The following is a 17,249-nucleotide window of genomic DNA, read 5'->3' as shown; positions in this document are numbered from 1 at the left end:
AACAGTGGTAAAAAATTAAATAAAAATCCACTAGACAGGCTGTTGAGCAGCACAGGTAACACACGACAACAGTGCTAAAAAATAAAATAAAAATCCACTAGACAGGCTGTGGAGCAGCACAGGTAACACACGACAACAGTGGTAAAAAATAAAATAAAAATCCACTAGACAGGCTGTTGAGCAGCACAGGTAACACACGACAACAGTGGTAAAAAATAAAATAAAAATCCACTGGACAGGCTGTGGAGCAGCACAGGTAACACGACAACAGTGGTAAAAAATTAAATAAAAATCCACTAGACAGGCTGTTGAGCAGCACAGGTAACACACGACAACAGTGCTAAAAAATAAAATAAAAATCCACTAGACAGGCTGTGGAGCAGCACAGGTAACGCACGACAACAGTGCTAAAAAAATAAAATAAAAATCAAAATCCACTGGACAGGCTGTGGAGCAGCACAGATAACACACGACAACAGTGCTAAAAAATAAAATAAAAATCCACTGGACAGGCTGTGGAGCAGCACAGGTAACGCACGACAACAGTGGTAAAAAATAAAATAAAAATCCACTGGACAGGCTGTGGAGCAGCACAGGTAACGCACGACAACAGTGCTAAAAAAATAAAATAAAAATCCACTGGACAGGCTGTGGAGCAGCACAGGTAACGCACGACAACAGTGCTAAAAAAATAAAATCAAAATCAAAATCCACTGGACAGGCTGTGGAGCAGCACAGGTAACGCACGACAACAGTGCTAAAAAAATAAAATCAAAATCAAAATCCACTGGACAGGCTGTGGAGCAGCACAGATAACACACGACAACAGTGCTAAAAAATAAAATAAAAATCCACTGGACAGGCTGTGGAGCAGCACAGGTAACGCACGACAACAGTGGTAAAAAATAAAATAAAAATCCACTGGACAGGCTGTGGAGCAGCACAGGTAACACACGACAACAGTGCTAAAAAATAAAATAAAAATCCACTGGACAGGCTGTGGAGCAGCACAGGTAACGCACGACAACAGTGCTAAAAAAATAAAATAAAAATCAAAATCCACTGGACAGGCTGTGGAGCAGCACAGATAACACACGACAACAGTGCTAAAAAATAAAATAAAAATCCACTGGACAGGCTGTGGAGCAGCACAGGTAACGCACGACAACAGTGGTAAAAAATAAAATAAAAATCCACTGGACAGGCTGTGGAGCAGCACAGGTAACACACGACAACAGTGCTAAAAAATAAAGTAAAAATCCACTGGACAGGCTGTGGAGCAGCACAGATAACACACGACAACAGTGCTAAAAAATAAAATAAAAATCCACTGGACAGGCTGTGGAGCAGCACAGGTAACGCACGACAACAGTGCTAAAAAAATAAAATAAAAATCCACTGGACAGGCTGTGGAGCAGCACAGGTAACGCACGACAACAGTGGTAAAAAATAAAATAAAAATCCACTGGACAGGCTGTGGAGCAACACAGGTAACACACGACAACAGTGGTAAAAAATAAAATAAAAATCCACTGGACAGGCTGTGGAGCAGCACAGGTAACGCACGACAACAGTGGTAAAAAATAAAATAAAAATCCACTGGACAGGCTGTGGAGCAGCACAGGTAACACACGACAACAGTGCTAAAAAATAAAGTAAAAATCCACTGGACAGGCTGTGGAGCAGCACAGATAACACACGACAACAGTGGTAAAAAATAAAATAAAAATCCACTGGACAGGCTGTGGAGCAGCACAGGTAACGCACGACAACAGTGGTAAAAAATAAAATAAAAATCCACTGGACAGGCTGTGGAGCAGCACAGGTAACACACGACAACAGTGCTAAAAAATAAAGTAAAAATCCACTGGACAGGCTGTGGAGCAGCACAGGTAACACACGACAACAGTGCTAAAAAATAAAGTAAAAATCCACTGGACAGGCTGTGGAGCAGCACAGATAACACACGACAACAGTGGTAAAAAATAAAATAAAAATCCACTGGACAGGCTGTGGAGCAGCACAGGTAACGCACGACAACAGTGGTAAAAAAAAAAAAAAAATCCACTGGACAGGCTGTGGAGCAGCACAGGTAACACACGACAACAGTGGTAAAAAATAAAATAAAAATCCACTGGACAGGCTGTGGAGCAGCACAGGTAACACACGACAACAGTGCTAAAAATAAAATAAAAATCCACTGGACAGGCTGTGGAGCAGCACAGGTAACACATGACAACAGTGGTAAAATAAAATAAAAATCCACTAGGCAGGCTGTGGAGCAGCACAGGTAACGCACGACAACAGCGCTAAAATAAAATAAAAATCCACTAGACAGGCTGTGGAGCAGCACGACAACAGTGCTAAAAAATAAAATAAAAATAAAAACGAAAGCGTTAGCAAGCTAGTTAGCTTGCCAACGCTGATGAAAGTTAGCTGATAAAAGTGCTCCGTCGCGATGTTTCGACCGTTAGAGGTCTTCTTTAGGCGTTGGAGCACGGTGAAAAAGTAAAAAAAAAGTAAAAAAGTAAAAAAGTCTTGAAAAAGACTGTTAATTCAAAGAACTCAAACAGCTCAGTTCAAACAGCTAACAGATACAGCAGAACACCGCTGTGCTCCGGAACAGGAAGCTATGTGGGAAAGTATGTATGTATGTATTTATTTATGTATGTTCATTGTTAGTTGGTTTTCTATTTTCTGTTGTGTTTTTATTCAGGTTCTTTTTGTCTCTTTCTCTAAAATTGAGATTAAAATTGAGATCATTAGATTAGTTATTATTACTATTATTGTTGTGCTTGCTATTATTATTAATATCTAAACAAAAATAAATTTAAAAAATATTACAATTTGTAATACATTTTACTCTTTTACGACAACAAACGCTTGACAGCTGCAACTGCTTAATGCTAAGTTTAACATTGTAAATGCTATAGACATGCTAACGTGTTAGCATTGGTCCCGTTTTAAAGTTATAAAATACATCTATCAAAGTGTTTCAGAAGACCATAACAGGTCGGTTTAACATAAAAAAGGTAAATAATACTCGCAGCCATATGCTCTTTAGGGTTTTAGCGGGGGAAAGCAAAAGAAAAAATTAAGCAACGAAGCAATGATCAAAGCACTGCTTCGATCTGCAAATCACTGCTTTGATTGGTTCAAGGTTCAAAGCAAAGCCGCGCTGCAGAAAAGTTGATTACAGACCCGCTGCAGGGTCTGTAGTCATTGTAGAGAAATTATAATTTTCCTGATAAACACCCCCAAAACAATGGCCACTCTGAAGGACTGATAAGGGAATCGTTAAGTAAAAAGGTTATTGATGTCGGTGGATCGAATCATTTCTTAACGATACCCGAAAGGAACTGGTTCTCGATACCCATCCCTAGTCTTCACATAGGACTTTGTTTTAACAACCTGTTTCTTTTTAATTAACTCTGTGTTTATGTTTGAACAGATGCATTCTTTAGACACTGTACGCGTAACTTCCCCCTGCTCTGACATGTGGATAAAAGCAGAGCTCAAAAAGCCACACTTCACACTGTTCCAATCAGAACACTCTGGTTGACACAGTGTCCGAAGCTTCATATTAAAAAGCCTGTTATTGGACAAATGTTCAATGTCTGGACTCTTTCTTTCCACAGACAGCCTGAAAATCCTTCTGCCTTAATATCCGCTTATTGCAGGAATGAAACCCTCATCAACAACTGACTTATACGGACTATAATTAGATTCTCTGTGCTACCAGATACTTCTAATGACATTTTCACCTGTTAATCGGTGACAAAAGCTGATTTATTTTGAAGTGTTTATCTTGCCCCACAGGCTTATAAAGTATAGCTCTTTAATCCTTGATGGTGTTAGCATTCTAACTCAATACTGGACCTATTATCACTGATTTAGCCTTGAATGAAAATTTGAACCCAAATATACTGAAAAATGGGGGTCAGGTTAAATAATTCTGGATTTACCCTTTAAACATTTCCTTTGATGTAATGAAAAGTTAATGTTGTAATATTCTGAATGTGGCTAAAAACAATCACCTCTCCACAACTGGCAGGGTGGAGGATTTGGTTGCACAGTAGCAGTATGAAAGTGTCATAAAATCATTATTACCCAGAAGGCTTCTTCGTGGTGAACTGTCACACTGGCCTCACGCCATACAATGTCATTGTTTCCCGCCTTAATCCAATGTAGAATTCCTTTGTCATTTCCAGCGTCATGCATTCTTCTGAAAAACCGTGCAGAATTTTTATGTATTAATATATTAATAGCATATTTACTAATGTAAGCCAGCGGTTTTTCTAAACCAGTAAATTGGGGGCCACGCTTGTTCTGGCTGCGCGTCACCTTGCCGAAAGGCTGATTTTTAAAAAATAATTTTTTAAAAACCTTATTCCTAGCAGCCAGCCTTCCCCTCGACAATTGTTTCTTCCATAAATCCATAACACTGATGCCAGGAAATAGGAAGCCTGTTAGTAATAAACAGCGTATTACTCAAAAATACTAAAAATGTGGCAAAATGACAGTAAGAATGAGTAAATATCCTATTACATGCCGCTCTCATCCTCTGTTGTTGTTCCGATCCTACAAGAAACCTCAGAATGCCCTCAAATTTTCAAAAGCTCTACACCACACATTGCTCCCACTTTGCCGCTATGCTTTCTCGCTTCTGGTGTCACCCCCTTGCTAAATTCTTCTAGAAAGCCCCCTGTAAGCAACAGGTTGGTCATCAGCAGCATATATTCAAGGTTCTTGAAATTGAGCAATATCTCCACCTGATGGACATTTAATGCAGGTACAATAGAGTTTCACCAAGAGTGCTGCTATTGTTACAATATGACAGTGTTAATGTAAAAGCAAGAAATATTTAAATATCAAATTATTCTTAATGTACAGTTTTATGTGATGTTCCAGTACAGATTACCTGTTATTTATGTAGACTCTGAGAATGGCACGTTGACTGCCATACATTCGATACCAGAATTTAAGACAGTGCACACTTGAGATGGGCTGAAGTACGTCACTGATCAGGAAGGTCATGTCTCCCACCTGACCCACTGAGCTGTCCACATATAGATAGAAACCTAAAGCAAACATAGCAAGAACACTCAACATTGCATGCATCACTGTAAAAATGTATTTTATAGCTATAGTGTATTAAATCTGTGCTGAGTGGTATCTTAAATAGACAATGACAGATTAATGTTTAAAAAATTTGAAGCTTGCTGCGCTTTACATATGTACTATCTCTGTACTGTATTCAAATATAGGCTAAACTGTTCCCTGTATAGGGAGTAAAAAAAAAATTAGGGGAAACTCTAGTAATGTGAATTCCAACAACAAAATCAAATGTGGATGCTCTTGGTGATAACTCTTGTATCCCTAGAATACCAAAAACATGTCCATTTTATCACACAAAGATGATACAGTCCATGCAGAAAGTACTCAGTGTTGCACTTTTCCACATGTTTTTTTTAATGTTTCAGCTTTTTTCCAAAATGGATTAAATTATTTTTTTATGGAAAAGGCTGTGAATACTTATGTACATGTGATTTCTTAGCTTTTTTATTTTTAAGAAATTTGAAAAAAAAAAAAAATAAAAAAAAATTCACACTGTCATTATGGGGTATTGTGTGTATACTTTTGAAAAGAAAAAAAAAAAAGAGAATTTCATCCATTTTGGAATAAGGCTGCAACATAACAAAATGGGGTAAAAGTGAAGCACTGTGAATACTTTCTGGATGCACTGTAAGGTCCCACAGTTGACAGTGTCAGAGCACAAACCAAGCATGAACTCAAAGGAGGTACAAATCTGGGAAAGGGTACAGAACCATTTCTGCTGCTTTGAAGGTCTCAGTGAACACAGTGGCCTCAATCATGTCTAAATGGAAGAAGTTTGGATCCACCAGGACTCTTCCTAGAGTTGGTTGCCCATCTAAACTGAGCGATCAGGGGAGAAGGGCCTTAGTCAGGGAGGTGACCAAGAACCTGATGGTCACTCTGTCAGAACTCGACCATTCCTCTGTAGAGAGAGGAAAGCCTTCCAGAAGGACAACCATCTCTGCAGCAATCCACCAGTCAGGCCTGTATGGTAGAGTGGCCAGACAGAAGCCACTCCATCTGGCCACTCCGCCTTAGTAAAAGGCACATGGCTTTCTCTTATCATGTCCCTGTTCTGTGGAATGATCTCCCTGTGTCAATAAAACAGTCAGATTCTGTGGAAACTTTCAAGGCCAGACTTAAGACACACATATTTTCCATTTCGTATGGCTAGCATACTGGAATAGTATAGTTCTACGCTTTTTACTCTTTTAATTCATTTTATTAGGAAATGGAGCGGGCCGCGGCCTCAACTTTACCTAAATTCTGGGTCTTTTAGTGAAGCTTAGGGCTAGTGGCCGGCGATCACCTTAGTATTTCCTGTTTTTCTTGTTGTTTAATGCTGACAAATTATACTGTATTTCTTGTCTTTCTGATGCTTGATTCTGTTTTTTCTCTCTGTTTAAGGTGCAGCTCCATCTACAGATGGGTGTGGTATTTGTGTTGGAGACCCTCCTGTCCTGTGCACCAACAGCTTTTCCTGTATATTCGTTTTGTGAATTGTTCTGTAATTTATGTCTGTAGCATGGCCCAAGCAGAGGGTCACCCCTTTGAGTTTGGTCTGCTTGAGGTTTCTTCCTCAGAGGGAGTTTTTCCTTACCACTGTTGCTCTGGGGGTTAGTAAGGTTAGACCGTACTTGTGTAAAACACCTTGAGGCAACTCTGTTGTGATTTGGTGCTATATAAATGAAAATAAATTGAAACTGAAAAATGGCAGCCCACCTGGAGTTAGCCAAATGTACCTGAAGGACTCTCAGACTAAGAGAAACAAAATTTTTTGGTCTGATGAGACAAAGATTGAACTCGTTACCAGGAGTTTGGAGGAAACAAGTACCATCCCTACAGTGAAGGATGGTGGCAGCATCATGTTGTGGGGATGTTTTTCAGCAGCAGGAACTGAGAGACTAGTCAGGATTGAGGGTAAGATGAATGCAGCAATGTACAGAGACTTCCTAGATGAAAACCTGCTCCAGCGTGCTCTTGACCTCTGACTGGTGCGACAGTTCATCTGTAGGACAATGACTCTAAACACACAGCCAAGATATCAAAGGAGTGGCTTCAGGACAACTCTGTGAATGTCCTTGAGTGGTCCTGCCAGAGCCCAGACCTGAATCTGATTCAACATCTCTGGAGATGTTCCTCACCGACGCTCCCCATCCAACCTGATGGAGCTTGAGAGGTGCTGCAAAGAGGAATGGGCAAAACTGCCCAAAGATAGGTGCACCAAGCTTGTGGCATCATATTCAAGAAGACTTGAGGCTGTAATTGCTGCCAAAGGTGCATCAACAAAGTGCAATAAGTTTGCAAAAAAAAAAAAAAAAAAAAAATCATGTTGTCATTATGGGATTCTGTGAGTAGAATTTTGAGGAGAAAAAAAAGGATTGACTCCTTTTTGGGCTAAGGCTGTAACATAACAAAATGTGGAAAAACGCTGTGAATACTTTCTAAATGCACCGTATCACATACATTTCAACTAACCGTTTGTTGAGTTGGTGGTATGATCGACATCGGAACCAGTGTTGGGATTTAAAGAGGCTCCTCTTCCTCGGAGCCAGTCCCCATGATCAACTCCTCCTCCCACGTTGCACCAGTTGCACATACTGCTCTCAAAGTCACAATATCCAGGAGGAGAGCAGCGGGTATTGATCACCCGTACATCATTGAAAGCCATATCTCCCTCCTGGGAAGGACCAGCCTTTATGCCTTCCACCACAATCTGAAACATACGGCCACTGTTTACTGTCATGACCAACACAGAGATATTATTCTACAATATTAATAATTAATCTGTTTGCTAGTGTGGTCAATAGGGGCCATAACACTTCCACATTAAGATGACTTCAATAAATACAGAAAAACCCTTGCATGGCAAGAGTACGTCCATTCAGTTAATCAAATAAATAAACAGTCGAGACCTTGCTGCACATTTGGGCAGCTTTTGTCGCCATCTAGCAGGCGATGTGAGTATTTCAGGACTTGTGGAACATCCTCCTTGAAAGCCAAATTTAAGTTAAAAAAAAAGAAGAAGAAGAAGAAGAAAAAAAAAGGGCATTTGTAAATGTCAGAAATGCATGTTTTGTTTTGTTTTTGATCTCCCAGTATTGATGTATAAAAAAAATTTAGATTTTGAGTGTTTTGTGGTTCTTGAGTTTTAGGATGTGGAAGGATTTGTCATACAGACTGATGGAAGGACAGACAGAAGGACTAATTTATCTTGACAAGCACAAATTACAGTTGTGAATTAAACTGGTGCATGTGATGCAGGTTATACGATGCTTGTGTTCTCTGTACTGCAAGTGGTTTTATTTTTCCCTCCTCAATTTGGAAGAGTTTTTTTTAATGCACCTACCCGTTGCTTGGTTGATGCAGGGTTTGGTTGTTGGGGTTTTTTTTTTTTTTTGCATTTGTGGTTTTTGCTTTCACCAGTGTCTTCATTTATAAATGTTGCCGCCTATTGACCATTATAATTTGTACTTTTATTTTTATTGATGAAAATATTAAACAGCAATTATGCTTCAGTACGACAGAAATGTTTTTTTTTTCTTTAGATTTTATACTGTTTGAACAATTTTAGATTTTCCAGCTACACTAAAATCTATAATGTGTTATACAGGATTTCATAAAATGATGTGCAGAAAAATCCTGGGATTTTTATCATGGAATTTTCAGTTTGCTCCACCTGCATCTCATTGCCATACCTTTGTGCTAAGTGACCTACCCTGTAAGCCGGATCCCAGGGCACCACTGGAACCTGGGTAAACCTCCACAGGAGGCCCTGGTCTCCAGCTTGGGAGAAGAGCAGCGATTGCTTCCCTTGATCATCCTGCTGGTAAACATTCAAGGTTCCTGTGCCTTCTCCATACATGTGGTACCACAGCTGCACACAAACTCCTGCAAGAAATAGGAAGGAAAACTATACTGGACATCATTCCAAATGATACAGTGACCAGAATCCTCATTAAGTCATGGCCATTAAAAAAAAAATCCTTTAAACATACACGTCCTTCAGAAAATATAATAATTATGCAGCAGTGAAACACAGTAAATAAAATAATTTCACCTAATCCTTCAGTATACCATGCTGAAGAGGTGCTTTGCTTCTTGGCTTTGCTGAAATAAGGCTCAGCATCTGCAGCACTATAGTGTATAAACTCTGGCGCATACCCCAGCCTGGCATCAGACGTCAGGCTGGAAGGGCCAGACCTCCCTACCAACACTTGCCTCCTAAATCACATGTCCAAATTATGGAAACAGACGTTAATAAATTGTCATGAAAATTTTGCTTCAAATATGTTGTGTTTTCTGGGACATGTCTATCTCGGCTTTCAGTGCTTACCAGTCAAGTGAGTATAAGAGATATTGTGGAGAGCTGGGCTTGTCCCAACTTGTCCTCTAACACTCCGAAACGGAGGTGTTCCTTTATCTCGCTTCATCAGCGAATCGGTCGTGACGCGCGAAGCCTCCGCGTGGCTTTCCATGACAAAATCTCTTGTTAAAAGTGAAATCTGCCAGAAAATGGCTGATGTCCAGCTCTTGTGATAACCAGAGAAATTGCACACGACGGTCCCAGCTCCACACAGTGATCCGTTTAGAAATGATGTGGTGATTTCTGCCTCTTGATAGTGGCTCGGAGCGCGGCGCGCCGTGCGCCATTGTGGGCCGTCCTTAAAGCTGTAGTAAGTAAGTCCCTTTGGCTGCTCCCTTGTTTGCACTTGGGGTCGCCACAGCAAATCCAAGGTGGATCTGCATGTTTGAATTGGCACAAGTTTTACGCCGGATGCCCTTCCTGACGCAACTCCACATTACATGGAGAAATGTGGCAGGGGTGGGATTTGAACCCGGAACCTTCTGAACTGAAACCAAGCGCATTAACCACTTGGCCACCACCCCTGTCCTTAAAGCTGTAGTAACACTCCTTATTCTCTGTGAAGCCCTTAAAATTTCACCGAAAGCCAGATAATTTTTTCGAATGGTTTCCAGCTGCTTGTCTCTAACAGTTTCTGAAAAAAATCTGATGGAAAAAAAGCCCAAATCATTCCGCCATTTCCTCGCAATGAAACAACGACGAGAGGGGTGGACCAATGCTCATTCAAAGCCTGTCCACAGGTGAATGACGCAAGCGACAGGCGTGAAAAAACTCACGCATGTGCACGAAGGTTCAAGCTTGGCTGATGTAAAAACATATGAATCAAATCCATATAGTTTTTGAAAAAAATAAAAAGGTCCATTACTTTTCTCACAGACCTCGTATATATATGTGTGTGTGTGTGTGTGTGTGCGTGTGCAGACTTACCAATGGGCGCTGTGCATGTTGTATAGCTTCATTTTAACCATTCTAGCTTGACAGTTGCAGGAAAAATAAGACTAGAACCAAGACACTGGCAACTCACCTGATATGTAAAATGGTGACATCATTTGGGCTCGCTGTCCGTGCAGGTCAGCAGCAGTGGAGAGCAGGTAGTAGTAGTGTCCATAGGACGTGTTAGTGGTGTGGTCGCCATCAGGCCCAGTATTGGGGTTCAGGGTGGATCCTGAGTGGCGAACCCATTCAGCATCATCAGTGGTGTCCTGCTGCCAATTACAGTTTCCCTCTTCAAAGTCACATAAATCTACAGGATAACATTGTGAAAATTAATTAGAATTATTTTTTCAATTTATTTGCAGAAGATTTAAAAATGACAGTTTATGTGCTAGTGATAGTAAATGTGGTAAAATAATGGCTATCCGGGTATTCCACAAGTTTTCTTTTTGACGTAACAATGTGATATTATTTCAGTTTGTTAACATAAATTAGCTGCGACAGACTGGAGTCCTGTCCAGGGTGTACCCCGTCTCACGCTCCATGACTGTTGTGATAGGCTCCAGTCCCCCGCCACCCTTAATTGGACGAGGGGAAGCAGTTAAAGATTGGAGAGAACAGGCAGCTCCAGACAGAGGTTTACAGAAAACCCACTCACACTGACCAATATCTGCTCTTTGGCTCAAACCACCCCCTTGAACACAAGCTCGGGGTGATCAGGACTCTTCAACACAGAGCCCTACAGGTGCCCACAACTGCAGAGGGAAGGGCTAAAGAACAACAACTTGTCCGGAAAGCCCTCACAGTTTGTGGGTACCCACGATGGTCCCTGGACATAGTGCAGAAGTCCCAGAGAACAAAGAGACCAGATAGACAGGAGACGGAGACAAGAAGAAGAGGAGTGTCTCGCCCTTATTTAGCAGGAGTAGGGGAAAACTACAGAGGATCTTCAGACAGCACAAAATCCCAGTTTACTTTAAACTGGTTAACACCTTGAGACAGAAATTAGTTCACCCTAAGGACAGGATCCCTAGTTACAAACAGAGCAATGTAGTGTATTCTATCAGATGTCAGGAAAACTGTAACGAACACTACATAGGTGAGACTAAGCAACCTTTACACAAAAGGCTATACCAGCACCGCAGAGAGGGCGCCAGTGGACCTCAGTCTGCAGTTCATCTCCACCTTAAAGACACTAACCACATGTTTGAGGACAAGGAAGTTTAAATCTTAGCCAGAGAGAAGAAATGGTTTGAGAGAGGGGTCAAGGAGGCATTCTATGTGAAACAGTTGAAACCCAGCCTTAACCGGGGAGGGGGTCTGAGATACGCTGTGTCCCCCTTTTACAATGGGGTACTCAGGTCAAAGCAGTTTCAGTCTTTTGTTCATGGTAATGAGTCATTCACGTCATCAGGAGAGTCGTCAAGGGAGCCATCAGGAGAGGCTTCCGTCCCATCATTAGGAGGGCCAGCTGCCCTGTCATTAGGAGGGTGCCAATTAGAGCACAATAGGTGCTAATTAGAGCTATTGTTTAGTCACTAGCCTATAGCAGTCGGCCTCTCGGTAGGAGGGGTCTGGTTAGGTTTAAAACTCCAGCTTTTGTGGCTTCTGTTTATTCTTCTCTACAAGAGTCAAGACAGAAGTCAGACTACCAGAGCAAGAATTTTAGCTGAGGAAGCTTCTGCGATTTGAAGCGAAACGTCCTCGCGTCAAGCAACCCAGTCCAGTCGAAGATTCAAGCTTCTCTACTAACGATGACGGGATTATATCAGCTAGTCCTACATAGAAATGGCTATTAATGAAATTGATGGATCTAACGTGAGAGAATGACTGCAATTTAAGAAAAATGGTTCCTTCAAAGATGGTCAACACTAGACCTATCAACCATCGAATCTTGGATTTTCTGCAGCTTCAGCCTTATTACCAGTGGCAGGACATGGTCCACTGATGAAGGAGACATCATCGATGGCTATGTCCCCTGCCTCTCCACCCACCGTAGCCTCTAGAATCACTTGGTGGACTTCCTGTTCAGTCACGTGGCTTTGCACCAACTGCCACTCATGGCCTTGGTTTCCTGATTTTTGCCACACCTACAGGAAAGAAAGTCGGTTGATTCATTCTTCACAATGAGGATGTGAAGAAATTTTTGCAACACAAAATCATACAGACTCTGCAATGCACCCTCAATATACATCAACGCTGTTTTGCAATCAGTGTTTCACAACTATGTGAAATGCAGTGATGCCGGTCTAATCTGAGCACTTTTTTTTTTAGTAACGAGTAATCTAACGCGTTAATCTTTCCAAATCAGTAATCAGATTAAAGTTACTTCTCCATGTCACTGTGCGTTACTATTATTTTTCACTGTGGGTCGATATTAAACTTGGTCTGTGGGCAGGAGGTCGGGGTTCGACTGAACTGCACACTTTCAGTGAGCTGTGAGCTTTTCATCCGCGTTTTTTTGCAGCTGCTCGACTCGTCCTCACCTCTTAAAGCGCGGTGATCAGCACACCTGCACTGAGCTTTACAAAGACATTTTTATACTTTTTTCCCTCCTTTATTTAGGATTCTGAGCTGAGCCGCTCCGTATCTGGTCGTTAAAAACAGCTGATCTTCCACGACGCGTCAACAACTAACACTATTTTCCACTCAAATGCACCTAAACTCTATTTCTGAGGACCACATGATGTGAAAACGCAATAAAACTTTCTTACCTGTAAATCTGGTCCTGTTTTCTGCATAAATAAATGTTATCCATTCTTTGTGCTCAAACGCCAAAGCAGGGGCGAATCCAGATGGAATGGGGGCGTGGGGGAGGGATGTGCCCCCCCCACAACACCCCTAGATTAAAGGTCCAGTTTTGAAGCCTTTTTTTTACTACAACTACTAATACTACTTAAAATAATATTAATTTCGACAAGTAAAATATTTAGAGAGAATTTAAATGTTACAAAAATGCTAGAATGAATTTAATAGTTACATTTATAAACAATGTAGGTTCGAAATTGCAAGTTTTACTGTTACAGTGCTGTCAACAGTTAAATATGAGGTCAAGAAAGAGGTCTTTATTTTACTTTTTATAAAACAAGTATTTATTTTCATTGAAGTTAAGAAAGGTGACTATAAAGTAAGTTTTGGCAAAACAGGTATCATTGTCATGTTGAGGGGGGTTGTTGTTGGCAGCTGGAGAAAGTAACTAAAAAAGTAACTAGTAATCCAACTTAGTTACTTTTACAATTGAGTAATCAGTAAAGTAACTAAGTTGCTTTTTCAAGGAGTAATCAGTAATCAGTAATTGGATTACTTTTTCAAAGTAACTGTGGCAACACTGGTGAAATGTACGATACCAAAATGAAAAGCCACTGGATGCAGTCCCATATGTTTCTCAATCAGATTTTGGAGCCATTTAAGGCTGTAGTAAAGGGAAGTATGGCATATAGGAAACAAAAATCAGATTTTAAAAAACATTGGTTGACATGTTCTACCAATTTTCATGTCAATCCTGATAATTTAAGCATTTTGAGGCAACTGATTACCTCTAAATGTTTGCTAATTCACCATCAAACCTGTTTTGTTTTAATATGACAAACACAATAAATTTTGCATAAATCAACCTAAATGAGTACAATTTCATTCAAGCATTATGCAGTGCACCCTGCAGGTATTGATCCAGTAAAATTCTGATTTGTGAACTACACAGTCTGCCAACTATGCCAGAATCACAGCAACTTGCTGTTGAAATTATATTTCATCTTTCTAATATTTCTGGTGAGTCAAAACTGCTATTTACTTTTTAGGGCAACCCAGATAGTATATATACTGGAATCAAACACCAAACTGAAAATAGATTTTTATGCTTTGATGCATGCTTGCAAACCAAATAACAAAAAGTTTGTAGAACATATTCTGAAACTACAAACCTGATGGAAAATCATTAAGAACTCCTGTATGTCAAAGTATCCATGATAAAAACACTACACGCTCAAGTCCCATTAATAGTGCAGCAGCTAAGAGAATATTTAGAGCAAAATCCTGCAAATGGTGATACATCGTTACAGTGTACTTTTATTGCTTGATTTTAATTTGTTTGGTGCAGTGATTCATGGGAAAGTCCTTTATAAATACTTACTATGATAAATAAAGAATGCATGATTTTTAGGTATAGACATTTATCCAGAGTACAGGTCACAGGACCTCCTAAACTACCAAAAAACTAAACAAACAAACACCCCCCCCCCCCCAACAAAACAAAACAAAAACAAACAAACCAAAAAAACACCAACATCAATACCCCTCCAACTTATATTATGGAAATATGGTAACTATTGATGCTTGTTTTATTTAATTTTAGATTTGAAATAAATTTTTGTTGTTGATCAGTTTGAGGTATTCAGTTGCTTTAAAATGTTGCAGTTGGACTAACCTATCAGCTTTTGCAGTTTTGCTCATAAATCTTTAAATTTTGTTTGAGGCAAACAGCACTGCATGCAGCCTGATAAAACACATACAGAAGTGCTGAAGAAAGACATCAGTAATTTAACGGTAGTGCAGATATGAAGAAAATGTTGGTAGAGATTTGTTTTTGATGCTTGAACCCTCTGATGTGGGACACACAGATGAAAATGTTGATGCACTGTGTTGTATTTACCACAGTTTCAGTCACCAGATCGGCTGTTTGTAGAATCACCCTCAAAGAGCCCACTGTAGAGCCAAACATGTGGTACCAAAATGTAAAACAGTATCCTACTTCACCAGCAGGTGGCAGCAGGGAGGATTTTAGCTGGGCCACATTCCCTTTCACACTTGGAGGAGAACTTTCAATGTGGAGGTATTTCCCTGTGAAACACACAGGATACTGTATGAATGAGAACAGTGTGACAGGGGTGAGATGTGGGGTAGGAATGATGGATGGGTTCAAGGTGAAATGGTAAATGGGAAAATGGACTGCATTTATTTAGCGCTTTTCCATCTGCATCAGACGCTCAAAGCGCTTTACAAGCAATGCCTCACATTCACCTGGATGTGAGGGTGCTGCCATACAAGGTACTCACTACACAAACTGGGGATTAAAGACCTTGCCCAAGGGCCCTTCGTGATTTTCAGGTCAGGTTGGAGTTTGAACTGAAGATCTTCTGGTCTCAAGCCCAACGCTTAACCACTAGACCAATCACCTCCCCTAAAGGTGGAGGTGGACTGCATCAAGCATCAGCTCTGAGCCCTCTCTTGTTTGCAATGGTGCTAGATAGTTTGACAGGTGAAGTCTTACATGCATCTCCATGGATTATGATGTTTGCTGATGACACTGTGATCAGTAGAGTAGAGTGACAGCAGTGATTTGTGATAGAAGGGTAGTTGGCAGAGTGAAATGGAGAGTTTACATGATGGTAGTGAGACCCGTTATGGTGTACAGCTTAGAGGCGGTGGTGCCATTAAAAGGGCAGGATGGGGAGCTGGAGGTGGCAGAGCTGAAATGTTGTGTCATGCTGTGATGGTCTTTGGGAGTGAAGACAACAAACTAAATTATGAATGGGCATATTATCAGAACACTGATAAGATGCGTAGAGATAAAGTGAAAGGGATCAAATGGTTTGGGCATGTGCAATCAAGGAGAATGTATATCAGAAGAAGGATAGTGAGACTGAAGCTGCCAGGAAGATGGAGAAGAGGAAGACCAAAGAGGAGGTTTATGGGTGTGGTGACTTAGAGTGTGACAGAGAAACCCAGTCTCACGACAGTTTGTTGGACTGGGTTACGAACAGTACATTAATGTATGGGTTTGTGACGAAGGTACAAAAATAGGGCATTTCTCGTAACAGGGGCACAAATTCATTTCGTGATGGCGGCACAAAATGTGGGGTGAAAGGGAGGGTCTGGGGGGTCATGGTTAATGTTTGGGAACACACTTACGCTATGGTTATGGTTAGAGTTAGGAGAAGGGGAAGATTATAATTAGCAAAATAAAAAAAAACATGTTACGAAAAGCGGGTGCTTTTCATAATGGGGGCATGAAAAACGCCCACCCCAAAAAACGTGAGACCGGACTGGACAGAGGTAGATGTAGAAGACAGAGTGAGATGGACTTGGATGACCTACTGTGGCGACCCATAATGGGAGAAGCCAAAAGTAGAAGATGAAGTTCCTTGTTGATGTTCAAACTTATTCGTGGTCATCAAAGCTTTCTTTTGCACAAGTAACAAACAATTTGCAACAAAAGCAAACAAACAAAAAAGCTCTTAACATTTTCAGTTTCACTTTTGTCCTGTTCTTCAAATTTGTTTGTCTCATGGAGGGACCCAATGCATTTGCACAGGAAATCAGCTGAAAGGACCACTGGCTCATCAACAAACTCCTCTGCTGGTCTACTGCTGAATTACAGGGAGGGACTTTAAAATTCAAAGCCCTCCCAGAAGTGATCTCATCAAGCTATATTCATTTCATTCATTCGTTTCTAGTCACTTATCCGGGTTGGGGTCGCGGTGGCAGCAGAGCAAGCAGCTCAGCCTACACTTCCCTATCCTCGGCCAAGTCCTCTCTTTCCTGGTGATCCAAAGGCATTCCTAACATATATTTATTTTTAAAACTGTTGCTGGATTTTAATTTGGATTGTTGTATTAAAAATGTTGTTTTTGGAATAACTGTGTTCAGGAAATGTTTACCTCTATCTTGATATCCATATTTTGACATTTTATTGCTTAAAGGGTTTAAAGGATGACATAACTCTCCTTACAATACTGGAACATGAGTCATAACCATAGGTTATTGGAGGACACAAGTGTGTAGTTTATCATATACTGACCACAGCCCATAGTGTGGTCTTCTGCAGGTCCAGTATTGAGGGTTTCAGTGGGACCTG

General features: G+C 40.7%; 1 protein-coding gene across 1 annotated transcript in view; it reads right to left on the bottom strand.

Annotated features, from left to right (window-relative positions):
* The window catches only part of LOC117521294 (MAM and LDL-receptor class A domain-containing protein 1-like), a 30,297-nt gene extending 13,049 nt beyond the window's left edge, over positions 1 to 17,248 (bottom strand). The window contains exons 1-8 of the mRNA XM_034182615.1: positions 17,193 to 17,248; positions 15,045 to 15,232; positions 12,321 to 12,486; positions 10,488 to 10,706; positions 8,816 to 8,988; positions 7,576 to 7,813; positions 4,922 to 5,081; positions 4,111 to 4,225 (exon numbers count right to left, since the gene is read on the bottom strand). Of these exons, the coding sequence (XP_034038506.1) occupies positions 4,111 to 4,225; positions 4,922 to 5,081; positions 7,576 to 7,813; positions 8,816 to 8,988; positions 10,488 to 10,706; positions 12,321 to 12,486; positions 15,045 to 15,232; positions 17,193 to 17,202 (1,269 nt within the window). The 5' untranslated portion in view covers positions 17,203 to 17,248. The remainder of the gene's footprint in view (positions 1 to 4,110; positions 4,226 to 4,921; positions 5,082 to 7,575; positions 7,814 to 8,815; positions 8,989 to 10,487; positions 10,707 to 12,320; positions 12,487 to 15,044; positions 15,233 to 17,192) is intronic.
* Between the last annotated feature and the right edge of the window lies 1 nt (position 17,249).

Source organism: Thalassophryne amazonica, chromosome 12 (genome assembly GCF_902500255.1).
Source record: "Thalassophryne amazonica chromosome 12, fThaAma1.1, whole genome shotgun sequence".
Taxonomy (NCBI): Eukaryota; Metazoa; Chordata; class Actinopteri; order Batrachoidiformes; family Batrachoididae; genus Thalassophryne; species Thalassophryne amazonica.
This window is presented reverse-complemented; position numbering and strand designations above follow the sequence as displayed.